Below are 14,483 nucleotides of genomic sequence, written 5' to 3' on the forward strand. Positions count from 1 at the left end.
CCACATGTACTGGGTCTTTCATGATGCAGCAGCAAGCCAGGAGTATGCTAATCTGACAGACCTGAAGGTGATATCACTGAAAAACCTATCATTGTGTCTCTGTTATTAATATTTCTAGGTATACTGAAGTCTGCCAAACACTCTGGTTGAATCCAAGGATCCTTACAGAAGGAAGAGGAAAACCTCAAAGGTTTTCAAAAGGTATAAAAAAATTTGTGAGCAAGTTCCACTACAAGGATCAAAAGCACTTAGGCTTTCCTCCTCAAAGTCTGAACCTTTAAACATCATCTTTGACAATTAATACTTTATTAATGGCGATCCAAAAATTAATGATAATCCACTGAGGCATTAAAGCCTAGCCCTGCTTGAGTCTTTAAACAAAGTTTGTCACCAAAGTGCTCCTGAACTACTAAGTCTCTTAAAATTTTGTTCTTTTTACAATTAAACATTGGAGCCCAAACAGAACTAGTGTCAACTCATAACTATTAGTATTAATAAAGTTTAGTAATATCAAACTCTTCCCAAACAAAACTGTTTCTTAGAGTAAGTCATACAGAATATCTGAATACTGACCTTATTTACAGCTTCCACAAGCATTCTCATTTCCTTCTCAATGTCACTGACAAATTTTAAATCCTTCCTGCAAGAACAGCATTCTAGGTTAATGAGGAAAGAGAGTATACAAAGATACAATCTTCTTCATTTTTTCTAACATTATTTTTCAATGAGAACAAAATTACAGAACTCAACTGACTGAAGTAAAAGCTTCATTTACATTAAATAATGTTAGTGTGTCATCAATATTACGAAAATAATTATTTTCCCTTCAACCATTAGAACCCAGAATAAAATTCTATGATATGGCTCTACTGTCTGACAATGCAATTTTACATTTTCAAATTGATAATGTAGATTTTAAAACTGCCATTTCAGAGTTTTTAAATTACTTGTCATTAAGGCAATTCACTTCATTAGAATACAGGATGAGACACAGAAATGGGGATGGGGTAAACAGAGTGGACTTTTCCAAGACAAAGGAAAAGTTCACTGACTTTAGTCTTCAACTCGCTTAGCATAACAAACTAACAAGAACACAAGAAGCAGCATAAGGCTACTTGCAGGCAATCAAAATTTCTTGATGTAAGATATTAAGGATTTGTTAGAACTATTTTTTTTGTACCTAGCTTCATCACAGTACTTCAAGTCTTTCATGTAAGTGTAAAGCTTTGTGCTCTGTTCTTACATAAGCAGGTTAACTAACTCTAAAATTAAGGTTTTATTTGTTAGGGCACTGTCCCCACGGAGAAAAAAGACCTGAAGATTTCATATCTCAAGGCTGGTTAGTACTAAATAATAATTCTTCAAAAACCAGGCACTATTCCATACCAAAACAGTACCGCTTTGTGAATGATGTCAGAATTTAACCAGTCAAGATGTGCCTACCAAAGCAGGCACAACCATCTTTGGTAGATGCCCTACCGAAGTTTTGGATGGTGAAGGGAATGTATCATCAAAAGACCAAGGAGTCTCAAACAAACATGCAAAATGACAACATTGAATAGCTCAGCTACCAATATCACTTGATCAGATATGATGGACTCAGCCCATCACTGGAAAACCTTCAAGGTTTTGCAACAGTACATGGACATAGCATGTAGTTATGAGAACTCCTGGATCTTCAGCAGAGAGAAGTATTACATTCGGAGAACTGCAACAAGGACCTGGACTTTTAGAGCTGAAAAGAAAGGAGCCTCCAAACACCTAGGCTGTGAAATAGAGAATCAGCCCATGTGGTATGAGGCTTTGAAAAGAATATTACAGCAATAATCTCAGGTTAAAAAAAACCCTGCCCAAAGAAAAAAACCTGACCCAACAACAACAACAACAAAATAACAACAACAACAACAAAAAAACCAAACAAAAAACCCCCCCCACAGATACCTTCAGGATCCAGAGGGTCAGAAAGCAAATACTACACTGAATGCCAGCCATAAACACCTAAATTTCAAGGTGGAGTGATCATGGGAGGTAAGAAAAAAATGAAATCAACAATCCAATGAGAGAGTGCACAAGTATCTGATTTGTAATATTTAAAAGCCTACTGAGGAACCAGTTCACACACTGAGTGATAAATTCAAAAAAATAAGCCCTTTAGGAGTCTATAGAAACAGAGTTATCAACTGGAAGTCACCAACAAAATCAGCAAGCTGGGAGTTCTTCCAGAAATACTTAGAATGTCTCTCAGCTTCAAGAAATTCCAAGATAGTCAATACTGAAGTACAACACACATGATCTGACAGTGCATATACTGAAATTCTGCAATGTGGGACATGAAAGTCTATTTTTCTGTGAAATGTCTCTAGATGGTGTACATTAGGCTTCTTCCCACTTTCCTGCATTGCATGTAAGCAGAAGCAGGCCTACTGTCACTTCGGTTCTTCTCAACCACACTACTTAAAAAGAATGCTCCTAACTGCTTGGTTTTCCACTGTAGTTCTTACTGTATATTTTTGCTTTCCCCAGACTTTGCTGCCTTTGCCAAAACCCTTCTTATTCTTGCAACACTTGCCAGTCACTTTGCCTTTAAGTGACTGACATCCCATGCTTGCAGTTTGCCAGTCATGTGCTTGAGAAGCTGCTCTCACTGTCCCTTCCTTTAGGATGCAGTTCTTGTTTAAGAAAGTTGTCTCCTAACCCTAAACCTGTACACTGCTCCTGTTACCAGATTACACACAGGAGTGCTTGGCTCCTCCTTCATTGCCTGCAATGGCATGTGGAGGGTTAACTCTTGGAAAGACTGGCTAAGATGGCAACCTACTAAGGACCCATCTCCTTCTGTGTCCTTCTAGACTTAACCATTTGATCTTAGATTTTCATAGTCCATATAGCTGCTGTGGGGTCTTGCACAGCTAGTGACAAAATAAGAACATTTTCTTCTGTGTAGCTCCAGGTGGCCAGATATTCCAGATGTTCTCCTCTCTTTCTCCAGCAGTTTTAATTCATCAAATAGCAACCTCAACATCATCCTTGTCCAACTGGACACTGATACTTGTGCCAGTCTATCCTCCAACTTCATGTCAGTGGACCAACCTGAGCATTTTCTTGTGCTCTCTGTCTGTTTCTGGAGCTTCTTAGAAAGGTCAATGCTGAGGTGTCGAGCCAGTGGATTTGTTGCCCCTGATCTGTGCTCAGTTGTGTTGGTACAGTCATCTCCATACTACAAGATGGATTCCTCCATGTAAAGCTATATGGTGTAGAGACTTTTCTTTTGACTGCTTTGTCAGATTCTGGCAAACACATCAGCAAGACCAGCATGCAGCAGCATTACCATGCTATTGTTGCCTAAAATTGACTCTCTAAACCTCTAAGACCAAATTTTTGAGTTTTAGAAGCCAGGCATTCTTTATTATGATGTGCTGCATGATCACAGCATGCCAGGTGCCCTGGGAATCAGTTCGCCAAAGTGCACACAAAGGTGTCTTTTCTACAGCTTATATGTCAACATTACATGATTATTCATTTTTCATTCCCTGCATTCCTGTTACGTATTCATGACATTTCCCAACACTTATTTGCACATATACATATCTGGTCTCTGAGGGGCTTCACTGAGGGTCTCTAGTGGTCGTCTGTGTCTGAAGTCCCCCAAAGTTCTAAGTGACTGCCTATAAAGTTCTTTAAGACAATACACCTTGTTATAGAGTAACTTGGCCGTCTGCCTCAGTTCCATTCTTCATTGTTTCTTTACTTTGCTTGGTTAGATCTTTTAAATCACGTGGCTCAGCTCTATGTAGTTTCTATGGTATATTCCACTGCAAAAATTATTAGTTCTTGTTACATCTCAAAACTCAGATATCACTACTCCTGGTGCCCCCTTCTCTGTCACTGTCCTACAAAGGAGACATATTATCTTGACACGCTTCCACTTACTTATCTTCTTCCTGTTACCTGGAGTTGTACTGCATCTTGGAGCTTTACAGTTCTGTAATTAGAGATTACACTTCAAAATCAGGAATTTTCTCACAGCTTTCTCAAGTTTTCCTCCTTTGTAGATGTACATTTCTTTCAGCCCTTGACAATGTATTAACTTCACAGATCAATGAATTGCCTAAAGAAGATAATATCACAGCATTCTACTGATGATTTTGGCAGCTGCTGCCTTCTTGAGGCAGTGACTCTGAATGCACAGGTAGGTAGCTGCTGTGTTTCTCAATCATGCTGAGATCCCATATATGGGTGTGTAGCTTACGCTTCGCAGAAAACCACAGGCCCTGAACTCCCGGAGTGACATGCTCAAGTAAGAATAAATTAATCTGTCAAAACTTATTCAGAATGCTGAGCCACCTGAAAAACATACTGTAACAGATACACTTTCTGGATCCTGCCACCATGATGGAAAGCCTGATCTTTTGCAAGACTGCTGATATAACATCAAGAGCAGTCAAAGAAGTAAGTTCATAAAGTCATAGCTTTACAAATTGAAGACTGCTGCTCCTGTAAAGAGAGCTTTGTTAATACAAGGAGAAACTTATTTATCTTAAAGACTAGATAAATGAAATCCAGTAATGCAATGTGCAAAGTAAGTGACTTGAGGACTAAAAGAACTTTTGCTTTAGCTGTGTGCTAAAGCTGTAAGAATAGTCTTGGTGTATTATTTATTGTGAATTACCAGTATAAAGTGGCTACAAAGGAAATGCAAGAAAAATCACTGAAAGAATAAGAAGAGGAGTGTGGAATCATTAAGGCTACTTTTCAAGGTATCTGTTTGACCATTTGGAGAACACTGCACTATGAGTAGTGGTTGGCAGAAAGACTAAATAGAATTGTACTCCAAAGACTACACACACGATGCAAGATTTTCACTTTCCTGCAGTATTGAAAATGTGTGCTGTGTTTTTCTGAAAGAGGTAAAGCAAAATATAATCTATACACACTTAAGAGAATAGTCCTTATAAAATAGCACTTTTAAGTGCAAATACTACTGAAACAGTAGCTCCGCAATGAAAACATTCAGCTCCTATTTTGCAGTAGGCTCATCAGTTGGAAGCAAAGGAAGAGGTAACTTACTCCTAAATTCTGTGTGGCTACTTATGTAAAATTTCCCACTTATCTCAACACATCAGCAAACTAAATAAAGGATTTTCAAGCAGAAAACATCCTTACAAAACTATGAAATTTATGTAGCATTAGGATACTGAAGCAACAACAAAAGATTAGGATGTTTTGAAAAACTTAGACCCAGTAAAAACTAATGTCATGCTGTGGCCGGAGCAGAGAAATTTCTCTGAACAATTTTTCCTGCATTTTGTAGGCCTTGCTTGACATTACTTTAGAAGTTGCAAGCTGTGATGTTTATACTTACAGAGTGTGTGAAAATATACGATGTTTATAATTCGTTAGCTGTGTGTTTAGTTATAAGGTTTGAGAAAATAGTATGTTTATAGTAAGAAAGCCTTGAGAAACTGGAGATAAAGGTACACCTGCAGATTTCAGAAAGCCCCTAAAGGCGGATCAATTATGCAGGACTTTGCATGCCAAGAATGAGCTCAGGGCTGCATGGACAGAGTACCAGGTCCAATGAACTGAAAGCATGAGACACGTGCACAGACTGAGCTATCCAATCACCTTGTTGTAAGCATGTGCCTGAAACAAACTAAACTATATAAAAGTTAACTCATTTAAATAATAAATTGGACATCGCTGATCATGTTCATCGTCTGCGTGTGTTCCTGAGCCTCTCCGCCAACATCATGCCTACAAACACATACACAAGAGTAAAAACTTCTTAAATGACACATCATTTAAGCATCTTTTTAAAGATGTGTCTGATCCCTCCCCGTCACTCCAGATTGCACAGTATGTATTGGTGTAATGCTTTTGACATGAGCTTGATTTCATATTGCCTTGTTTTAAGATGTTTCAGTCTAGCATCACTCTTTGCAGTCACACTGGCATAGGCTTTGCTCTGCAACAAGTATTTTATTAATTCCATTTCTTTATTTTTAGAAAGAAGCAGTAAGAGAGAAGAAATTAATGAGACTGGTGGACCGAAATACTGTCAGGCTACAAGAGCATATTTTATTACTTAGCCACCACTTTTGTCTTTGTTTTGAAAAGTTTATAAGGAGCACCAAGATAGAGGTTGGTTCTTTGTGAAAGCAGCAGAGATGTGAAAAGTACAGGTACTGATTCATAGTGAGAATGGTGAAAAATGATGTTCCTGTTCTAAATCTGGTCCTGTTACAGAACAAAGCAACCTGTCAGGCACTTTTTACTTTTCAGGTTCTCATTCTGGAGGTCTTGAGAAGTGCACAATCACCTCCTTTGCCTCAATTGCCATCTACTGCCAAGGTAGTTATTTTTACAAGAGTAAAATCAAACTATTCTGCATTTTCCATCTTGCTCTCAACACTGTTGAACTATGACACCTGCCATCATTAGAACACATACCTTGCATCTTCTTTTAAAACGTCACTGTACTTTGGTCCAGAAGAACGGATGTTAAAAGGATCAGAATTATCATCTATTTCAAGAGCTTCAGCAAGACGCCTGAATTTGAGGGTAAAAGGAAAAAACCCCAAAATGTAACAAAAACATAAGCAAACAAAAATAAACATATAAATCCCCCCAACCTTCCACACATGTTGTCATCGAAAAGTAAAGGTACAGGTTACGAATATAAATAAAAAGCTTGCAAAAGATATGGTCTGTACATTTGAAACTACTCGCTTAAAACTTTTCACTAGAATATTCTAGCAAGATCTCAGATCATTTAATATAGATCCCTAGAACACAGGAATCATCTCCACATTTATCTGTTCTCTAGGTCATGCAGGAAAGGATTTTTTCCCCGCATAGCATTAACTTTGTGAACCTGGATTACTACTGAGGAAAAAACAAAGCAAGAAAGTTAATTGCCCACCTGTTCCTCTGAAGGGCTAAGCATTCTTCATCACATTGCAACCTAAATCATGAAAGAAAAATAGAATTAGAATCACAGCTGTTACTCATACTTTTCAAACTGTAGCTTTGTTGGTGTCATATCATCACAGTCTAAAGTAGTAAGAAGAGTGTGTGAGAATAGTTTATTGTATTAGAACAGACAGTAGAGCTAAAAATAAACGATCAAGCACCAATTAAAGATCTTTGATCACACAATCCCTTCTCCAGGTCTTGAAAAGGAACAGCAATTACCGAAGTCATATAGAAACAGAGAAAAAAGCCTCTGAATTAGATGTTATTGGTAAATTCTATCATTTAAGAAAAGAATGCAGTTGATATGAGCATTGAGGGGATGCTAGGAAGGACTGGAAATCAGCAAAGGAAAATGTAACAAGGTCACTTATTCCTATGAATCAGAAAAAATTGTTAGCCAGGAAAAGGAGGAAAGTTAAATATGCATATGGACAATTACGGTGAACCATAAAAATCAGTATTTCAACTGAATCCCTAACATCAGAAGAGCTATGAATTTCAGTTTTCTGTTTCATCTTTGGAAGGTATTTTACAATTTTATTTTGAGGGATTAAAATGTCAGAGAAGAATCAGGAGTTCCCCAGAATTTCAGTGGCAGTTACAAACTTCTTCCCCTTAGACTGCACAAGTTAATTAATTCTGTTGATAATAGTTCCTTAAATTTAAAAAATAAAATAATTGCTATGGGGGAAATTGCTTCATTCAGGTTGGAAACACATAGCTCCAGGATCTAGAACTTATTCTGATGGCTTTCTTGAAGGGGACAGAAGAAAGTTAACATATTTGCACTATAAGATCAACTTGGTACTGTTTAAAGTCATTTGCTTGAAGAATTATTTTCTCCTCTGCTGTAAGACAAATGTAGGCAATTTAGAGAAGCTGTTCGAGGTCTGATCAAATTTGTCACAAGAAAAACCCCAAACCCTAATAAGAAAAATGAAGTATGAAAATCCTTGCACAGTTTGCATAAAATATTCTGTTACTGTAAATGAGTGAATCAGATTTGTAAGTTACGCTGAAAATACTGGATTTTGACAATAAACTAGTGTAACACTCTGGCCTCGGAGCTGCAAGCTCATGGGCTCAGCCAGGAGTTTTACTTTAAAATATACATATATACAGGGTCCTTTAATACCTTGAAATAGTGTCAAGAGAATAAGTCACAGACTTTTTCCCAAGAGGTATTTTTATTGATAATTTAGAGGAGAAAATAAGGGAACTTGGCAAAAGTTCAAAAGGGCACCACACAAGCTAGACAAAACGTTCCACTACAATACACATACTAATCCACAACACTTAAATCAAAATCCAATCCCTCCAGTTTTAAGCTACCCAAAACATCAAGAAAGGAGCAAAGAAAGAAAAGAAGAGGGAGCAAGAAGAGAGAAGGTGGGAGAGACAGACTGTATAGCTACCATTGGAACCTTGTGGAAGACCACCTCTCACATGTCCAGATGGCAGAGCCATACACCTTTGGTTTTATCTGCTCTGGTCCCTATGGCCACCCACTCCCCTGCCCAAGGTGGGGTCTCTGACCCACTGGCCACTCTGGGGTTCCAGGCCACAGTGAGGGGCAGTGATCTCACCGTCCCTGCCAGTCTGAGGCTGGGTTAGGGGCTCTGGGAGGTGTGATGTGTTATAGTTTTCCCCGGCAGCTTGTGACTGACAGGTATCCCGGGCCTTCCCTATGTGGGCTCCAGGGGCCTGCCATGAGGGATGTGATGCACCTCACCTCTGTGAGGTTTCAACCCACCCCTTCCCCCCTCCACGCACACACACATATACCCAAGGTGGTTCTGATCCAAAAATTACTAATCTAGTGTCTAACAACTAGAAATTTAAGACTAAATATTTTATGTACCACCATTTTTTTTCCCCTTGTCCCAGTATTTGGTAGATGAAAGTGGGAGAATACTTCCTCTGACTGTCCTTGAATAAAAGGTACCTGCCACAGTTTAGATATCATATTAGGAAAGATTTGCACAAAGAAAAGTAATCTCTGGTAATTTCAACTGTCAAAGGAAAGGGCAGTGTTTGTCCACCCAGAAAGATGCGTGGCAATGCGTGGCAATGACTACAACACAATTTATATTAAACATTGCAAAGGCTGGGACACCAACAGAGACATTATTCGCCCTCCAGGTAAGTGTACAGCTGTTATACAGACTTGCAGCTTTACTATCTAAAAAGGTCACCCCTCTCTTTTTCTACCACCCTGCACCCCCATTCTCCCTGCCAAGTTTTAACACTGCCAAATGGTTGCTTTCTTTGAACAGTGACTTTTTTGGGAGACACTGAAGTTGGCTTCATGTTGTATCTGACTGTATCATGTTTGTATCTGATTGGCATTGTGATGCAAACAGAAAGTAGTTGAAGCTCAGTCTAGGTAAAGCAGAGATTATTCTACAGTAATTCTAGAGACAAAAATTAATGCTTACATTGCACATTTTTGAGTATTCAATTAATTGAAACAAACAGGATATGCTAAAAAAACCCACCTCAATTACTATTTCTTACTGGTATCTTTCTTATTACTATGCTTATACAGTACTATGACCATGCTCTTTAAAGTTGCATGCAGGAATTGGTACAGCTCTCCCTCTTTCACCTGGTTTTCTCCTCTCACTTTCTTCTGAAGTATGACACTGTCCCAACAACAACAAAGCTGAAGACTGGGATGAGCAGGTGCTCCCATGTATCATCTTGCTCATACATTCAGATTGATAATTATTTCAATGTAGAAAATTATCCAAAAGGATGTGTAATAATGTGCCTCAATTTCATAGACTAGCAAACAGAGTAGAATGACTAGGAAAAGCTCTTGAAGTATGCTGGTATTAACTTTTGATACAGGAAGTCGTGAAGCAACTGTTGGGAAATGTCACTATTTTGACTTCACACAATAAAAAGGAACATTAGATTTTAACACACAGAATAGACTGACTCAGAAATAATCAAATTCAGTATAAAAAAGGAGACATGGTAACAGAAATAAACTAAACCCAAAGATTAAGGACTTCAATGGCAAGGACTTCAGTAAGTCAAGTTTCTGACAGAAGGACGTTGGAGAAAGTTGACAATTTCATAACTAAATCATACTCAAAGTAAAAAGACAAGTTATTCCAATCCTGAGGAACATTGAGTGAAACAGAAAATCACCAAATTTAAGTCAGAATTGGTTTTGTGACTTAAAATCAGATTTTCAGTGCCAGCCAGGATGAGAACACTGAAGCACGAATCAAACTGAAATACAAACGTAAAAATATCTAAAAAGGGTAATAAAAAAATATTATAAATACTAAGATGTTGACTAGGAGAAAATAGGGCCTATGAATAACCCAAAAAGGAATGCTGGATACTGAAACAGAAGATAACAGTAAAAAGTTGTACTATCTAGAAATCTGGAAAAAAAAATCCAGAGGAACTCCAAGGAAATAGCTGGGTAGAAAGAAAACTCTGAAGCCACAGTTGTATTGTTCTACACATAATTATAACAACCAATCAGACAATAACAGAGAACTCATTCTACGTGAAAGCATAAACAGCAATCGCTAAGAAAGTGCAAAATACTCTTTTAGCAGTATTGTTAAAGTAAGGGTCAGGCTATACAGGAAGACTTAGGCTTCATATTACAGCTGGCATTTTGATCACCATATTATGCATTTTGGATGTCACCTATCCTTCAGGTGAAGAACAAGGGCTTCAAATATGTTTCTACATGTATCTCCTTACCTGGCTTGCTTCATTTCTTTTTTTGTAATAAGCCTACTGATTTCCACAGAATCCCCAAGCTGTAGATCTGTTAACTTGGTGGCTATAGATATAGCAGCTATTCTGAAAAAGAAGAACATTAGATTTAGTTTGTGGCAACACAAACCTCTGTAAAGGTGTATAAGGGTGCAGATTTAACCTCCAGATGGAAGAAGTAAGACAGACTGGCTGTTTTCTCATCAGATTACAGAATGGGACTCTTAGTTCCACATCACCTAGTTTTAGGAGTCTAATCTATCTATCCAAATTAAGATGTTACTCTCATCTCCCTCAAGAACTAGGAGGAAGTCTAACAGCTGCACATGCTTCTTAAGAAAGTCTAAACTAGGCAAGGCGAATACTCTTTCTCCACACTTGCTTAATATACAAACTACATCTGACCATATAGCTTTAACTACCCTTTTATGTGTTTCTTGCTAACTGTGCAACTAAAATCTTATAAAGTAGTTAGAAATTTGATTAGAAAATATAGATGATACAATCCATAGGGAAAGAGCAAAATGCCTACTGAGACTGTTACTATTTTCTTTATAAAGGTTCTTCATCATTCTCTTCAATAACATCTTCCCAGTCTCGCTTGCTAAAATTTGTATAACCATAATTATACAGTAATTTTTTAGTGAAATATCCCATATAATTTTCAAACAAAATCCTAAAACCGGAATATTCTATCCTTTGAACTATCTTTTTGGTAAATTCAGATAAAAGAATATGTTTGTCTCTATATGTTTTGCATCATATTCAGAGAACTAATCATCTATCAGGTTCTAGGCTAGAAGTAGGAAGTAGGCTAATCATATTAAATAAATCCAAAATGCACTGAGAGGCACCATCAGCTTCATATTTATCAGGTGGTGACAAAGTCTAGGTAATGGGACATTAGATGATATGACATCATCATTTGTACCATATGTACAGATATAGCAGCGCACTCCCTTTCCTGTTCCCTTGGACATTCTTTCACCAGCATCCACTGACAAACCTCAAAGCTGTTTCATCCTCCCTCTAATGTTTCTGAGAAAACTTAGATACCCCACTAATTTGCTGACCTTTACTTTGTTGTTAGGTTATTTTTGTTCATAGTTTTAGTTGTTTTGATCTGGTGGTAGGAAAAAAGACAACTTTCCCTCCACAAAATCATAATATGTTAATCTTTTAGCAATCTGAACTGCTGGAAGTTATCAAACTTAGCTGGCATTAAATGCTGCTTCTGTTAATATCATGAGTCAAGAGTTATTTGTAAGCACATACGAGCACATTTGAACTAACAGATAAAAACACTTGCTTTAAACAGAATGTTTCTTTCCCTTTCTCTTGATCTGGACTCTGATTAGAGAAATTAATACATTTGCATTCAGCTTACGCATGCAAGGACTCTCACTGGCTTCAAAGGAACATTTTCCTTGCATGAATACTTTGGCAGAGCCTGAGCAGCAGAGAAATAACAGCCTTCAAAAATTTGGACTTGTATTACCTTCCCAGTTTATCATTAGTGACAAGCATGTGTCAACTTAATCTGGTATTTCAAAGTTTGAGTCAGTCTTCTGATTTGTATTCACAGTGAGAAAGACCTTAAAAATACCTAACTCCTGTAGATGTATCTTGCATTCAACTCAGTATTGCCTAAAATTGTTCTTAACTGTTTCTGATTAGCACATTTTTCTCCTTGTTTTCATTAGATAATATTAAGCACAGTGCTGAGCCTTCTTCTGTCAGAACCTGATTATGACTAGTGTTTAGGAGAAACAAAGCAGCATATCCTAAGCTGGGCTAGGATAAAAAAAGGTCCTCATATAGCAGTTCCAAATAAAACAATCATTAAGAAGCTTTCTCTGAAAGAGAGGAAGAATGTCTGACTGTGCTTCTATCAATTGGTATGCAGAGCAGAATTCTGATTGCATATCAACTCTCTAGATTAGGTTTTTTTTACTCCTTTTCAATCACAGCCTCAGAATAAGATTTTTTAGCTTATTATTATTACTCTTTTGCTATATTAATTTCCAAAGTTCCAAAGCCACTTTTCTTCTTTGCCTTGTCCATTCATTGCCCTCTCTTGTATGAGAGAGAAATAAGTTTAGAAATAGGATCTGGATACAAATCTATGGCAATAAATGGAGTTAAGATAAGGACTCAGTTTGCCTATTAAGAACCAAGATTTAGATGCCAAAGTTCTTCAGCCTAAATTTAGCTATTTCAGGATTACATCAAATCACTCTTAAGCATCCATCATCTCTAGGTTCCATCATACATGATTGGAAACTTAGACAGCAACTCACACATGGACTGCAATCACCCACATTTAGGAGCCTGAATCTGGATCTGACAAATTAGTCTGTATCTAATTGCTCCAAAAATGGAAGAGTCAAGCTTTGACACACTCCCATAGTCAGACTAATTAAACAGTAAAAAAAAAAAAAAAAGAAGTGTTCTAGTACAGCATAGCTGGTATGAAAGCTCAGGGGAATAAAAAAAATTAAAAAAACCCCCAAACTTGTATGTCAAAGTACAAAAAACTGTGAAAAAAGTTTGTGAATTAAACACATTTAGTCAGGCCTGAAATTTAATCAAACTGCAAAGTATTAAGTCCAGTAGGGAATTAAAAGAATTAAAAGACTTATTACAGTACCAACCTTTGATACGTATTAGATGCTTCTGAACAAATCATACTCTCCTCTCTTCTTCCACATTCACATTGAAGATCAACCTGTTGTATCACACAAGAGAGTAGCTTTTTGAAAGCTTTGTCTTTTTATCACCATGGAGGGAGGTACCTTTAAAAAGTCCAATTCTAGTGGAATAATGGCTAACTAAAAGTGATTAATAGTTTCATTTTTAAAAAAAAATCAATATTGTAAGTTTAGAGAAAAAAATGTCATGCTATCAATATACAAACATGTCACAACTGTTACTGGCTGTTAATCAAACCATACAATTCACCTGTGACTTTGTAATTAATTTTCTTTGTGTATCTAACCTTTGCGCAGCACGAGGTTGTTGGGCAGGGTGAAGAGGGATGACACGGAGCCATACAGGGATGATTACAATATAGCCTTGGAATAATACATGGCTGTTTGCACTCTTCATCTATAAGACACTCTCCTTTATGACAGATTCTTTTACATTTGTGCATCCCACATTTTAACATTTGATTGCAGCGAAGTCCGCAGGAAATGTCAGTGAGATGACAAGGAATATTACTTCGCAGCTGAACGAGGGGAGGAAAAAGATGACAACTAACAGTAAAAATTATCAATGGAAATCTCAAAGTGGTTTTACTGTTCACACTTTTATTTGGCACTGTCCATGCAAGAATCTTAACATTAAAATATTTTAGGTCAAAGACTTGAGTTTTGCTTTATACCACAGTCCAATACAGCAGCTGGTCTGAATGCATATGGAATAAAAGACATACTTCTCCAATTTAATCACATTAAACTCAAACTCCAGTAACATATTCTATTCCAAAGAAGCAACCAAAATATAAGCCCACAGTCCTAGAAAATTGTTTAGTATTCAAAAACATTAATTGTCCAGAACTTACTTCATGCTTGCCCATACACCATTTCTGAGTGAGATAAGTACAGGGTGGACACTTCTCTTCACTATGACATGAATGGTACACTGCAGCCACAGAGATATAAAAGTCGTAACAGTTTTATTAGCATACTTCAGTTGAATGCATTAAAGGAAACAGTAAAGACTATTAAACAAGAGTTTGCATTTCAAAATCACACAAT

At 37.2% G+C, this 14,483-nt stretch overlaps 1 protein-coding gene across 3 annotated transcripts in view; it reads right to left on the reverse strand.

Moving 5' to 3' along the window:
• NFX1 (nuclear transcription factor, X-box binding 1) overlaps positions 1–14,483 on the reverse strand; it is a 67,646-nt gene that overhangs the window by 18,338 nt on the left and 34,825 nt on the right. For 2 of the 3 annotated variants that reach the window (XR_003533045.1, XM_027675934.1), the window contains exons 15-21: positions 14,288–14,367; positions 13,721–13,951; positions 13,377–13,450; positions 10,708–10,809; positions 6,923–6,964; positions 6,451–6,549; positions 574–640 (exon numbers count right to left, since the gene is read on the reverse strand). Coding sequence is in view for 2 of the 3 variants with exons in the window: in XM_027675934.1 (XP_027531735.1) it covers positions 574–640; positions 6,451–6,549; positions 6,923–6,964; positions 10,708–10,809; positions 13,377–13,450; positions 13,721–13,951; positions 14,288–14,367 (695 nt within the window). In the remaining variant the exon portion in view is untranslated. The remainder of the gene's footprint in view (positions 1–573; positions 641–6,450; positions 6,550–6,922; positions 6,965–10,707; positions 10,810–13,376; positions 13,451–13,720; positions 13,952–14,287; positions 14,368–14,483) is intronic. The other variant, XM_027675935.1, reaches the window with a different exon arrangement.

This window comes from Neopelma chrysocephalum, unplaced genomic scaffold (assembly GCF_003984885.1).
Source record: "Neopelma chrysocephalum unplaced genomic scaffold, ASM398488v2 Primary Assembly neopelma1_26, whole genome shotgun sequence".
Lineage (NCBI taxonomy): Eukaryota > Metazoa > Chordata > Aves > Passeriformes > Pipridae > Neopelma > Neopelma chrysocephalum.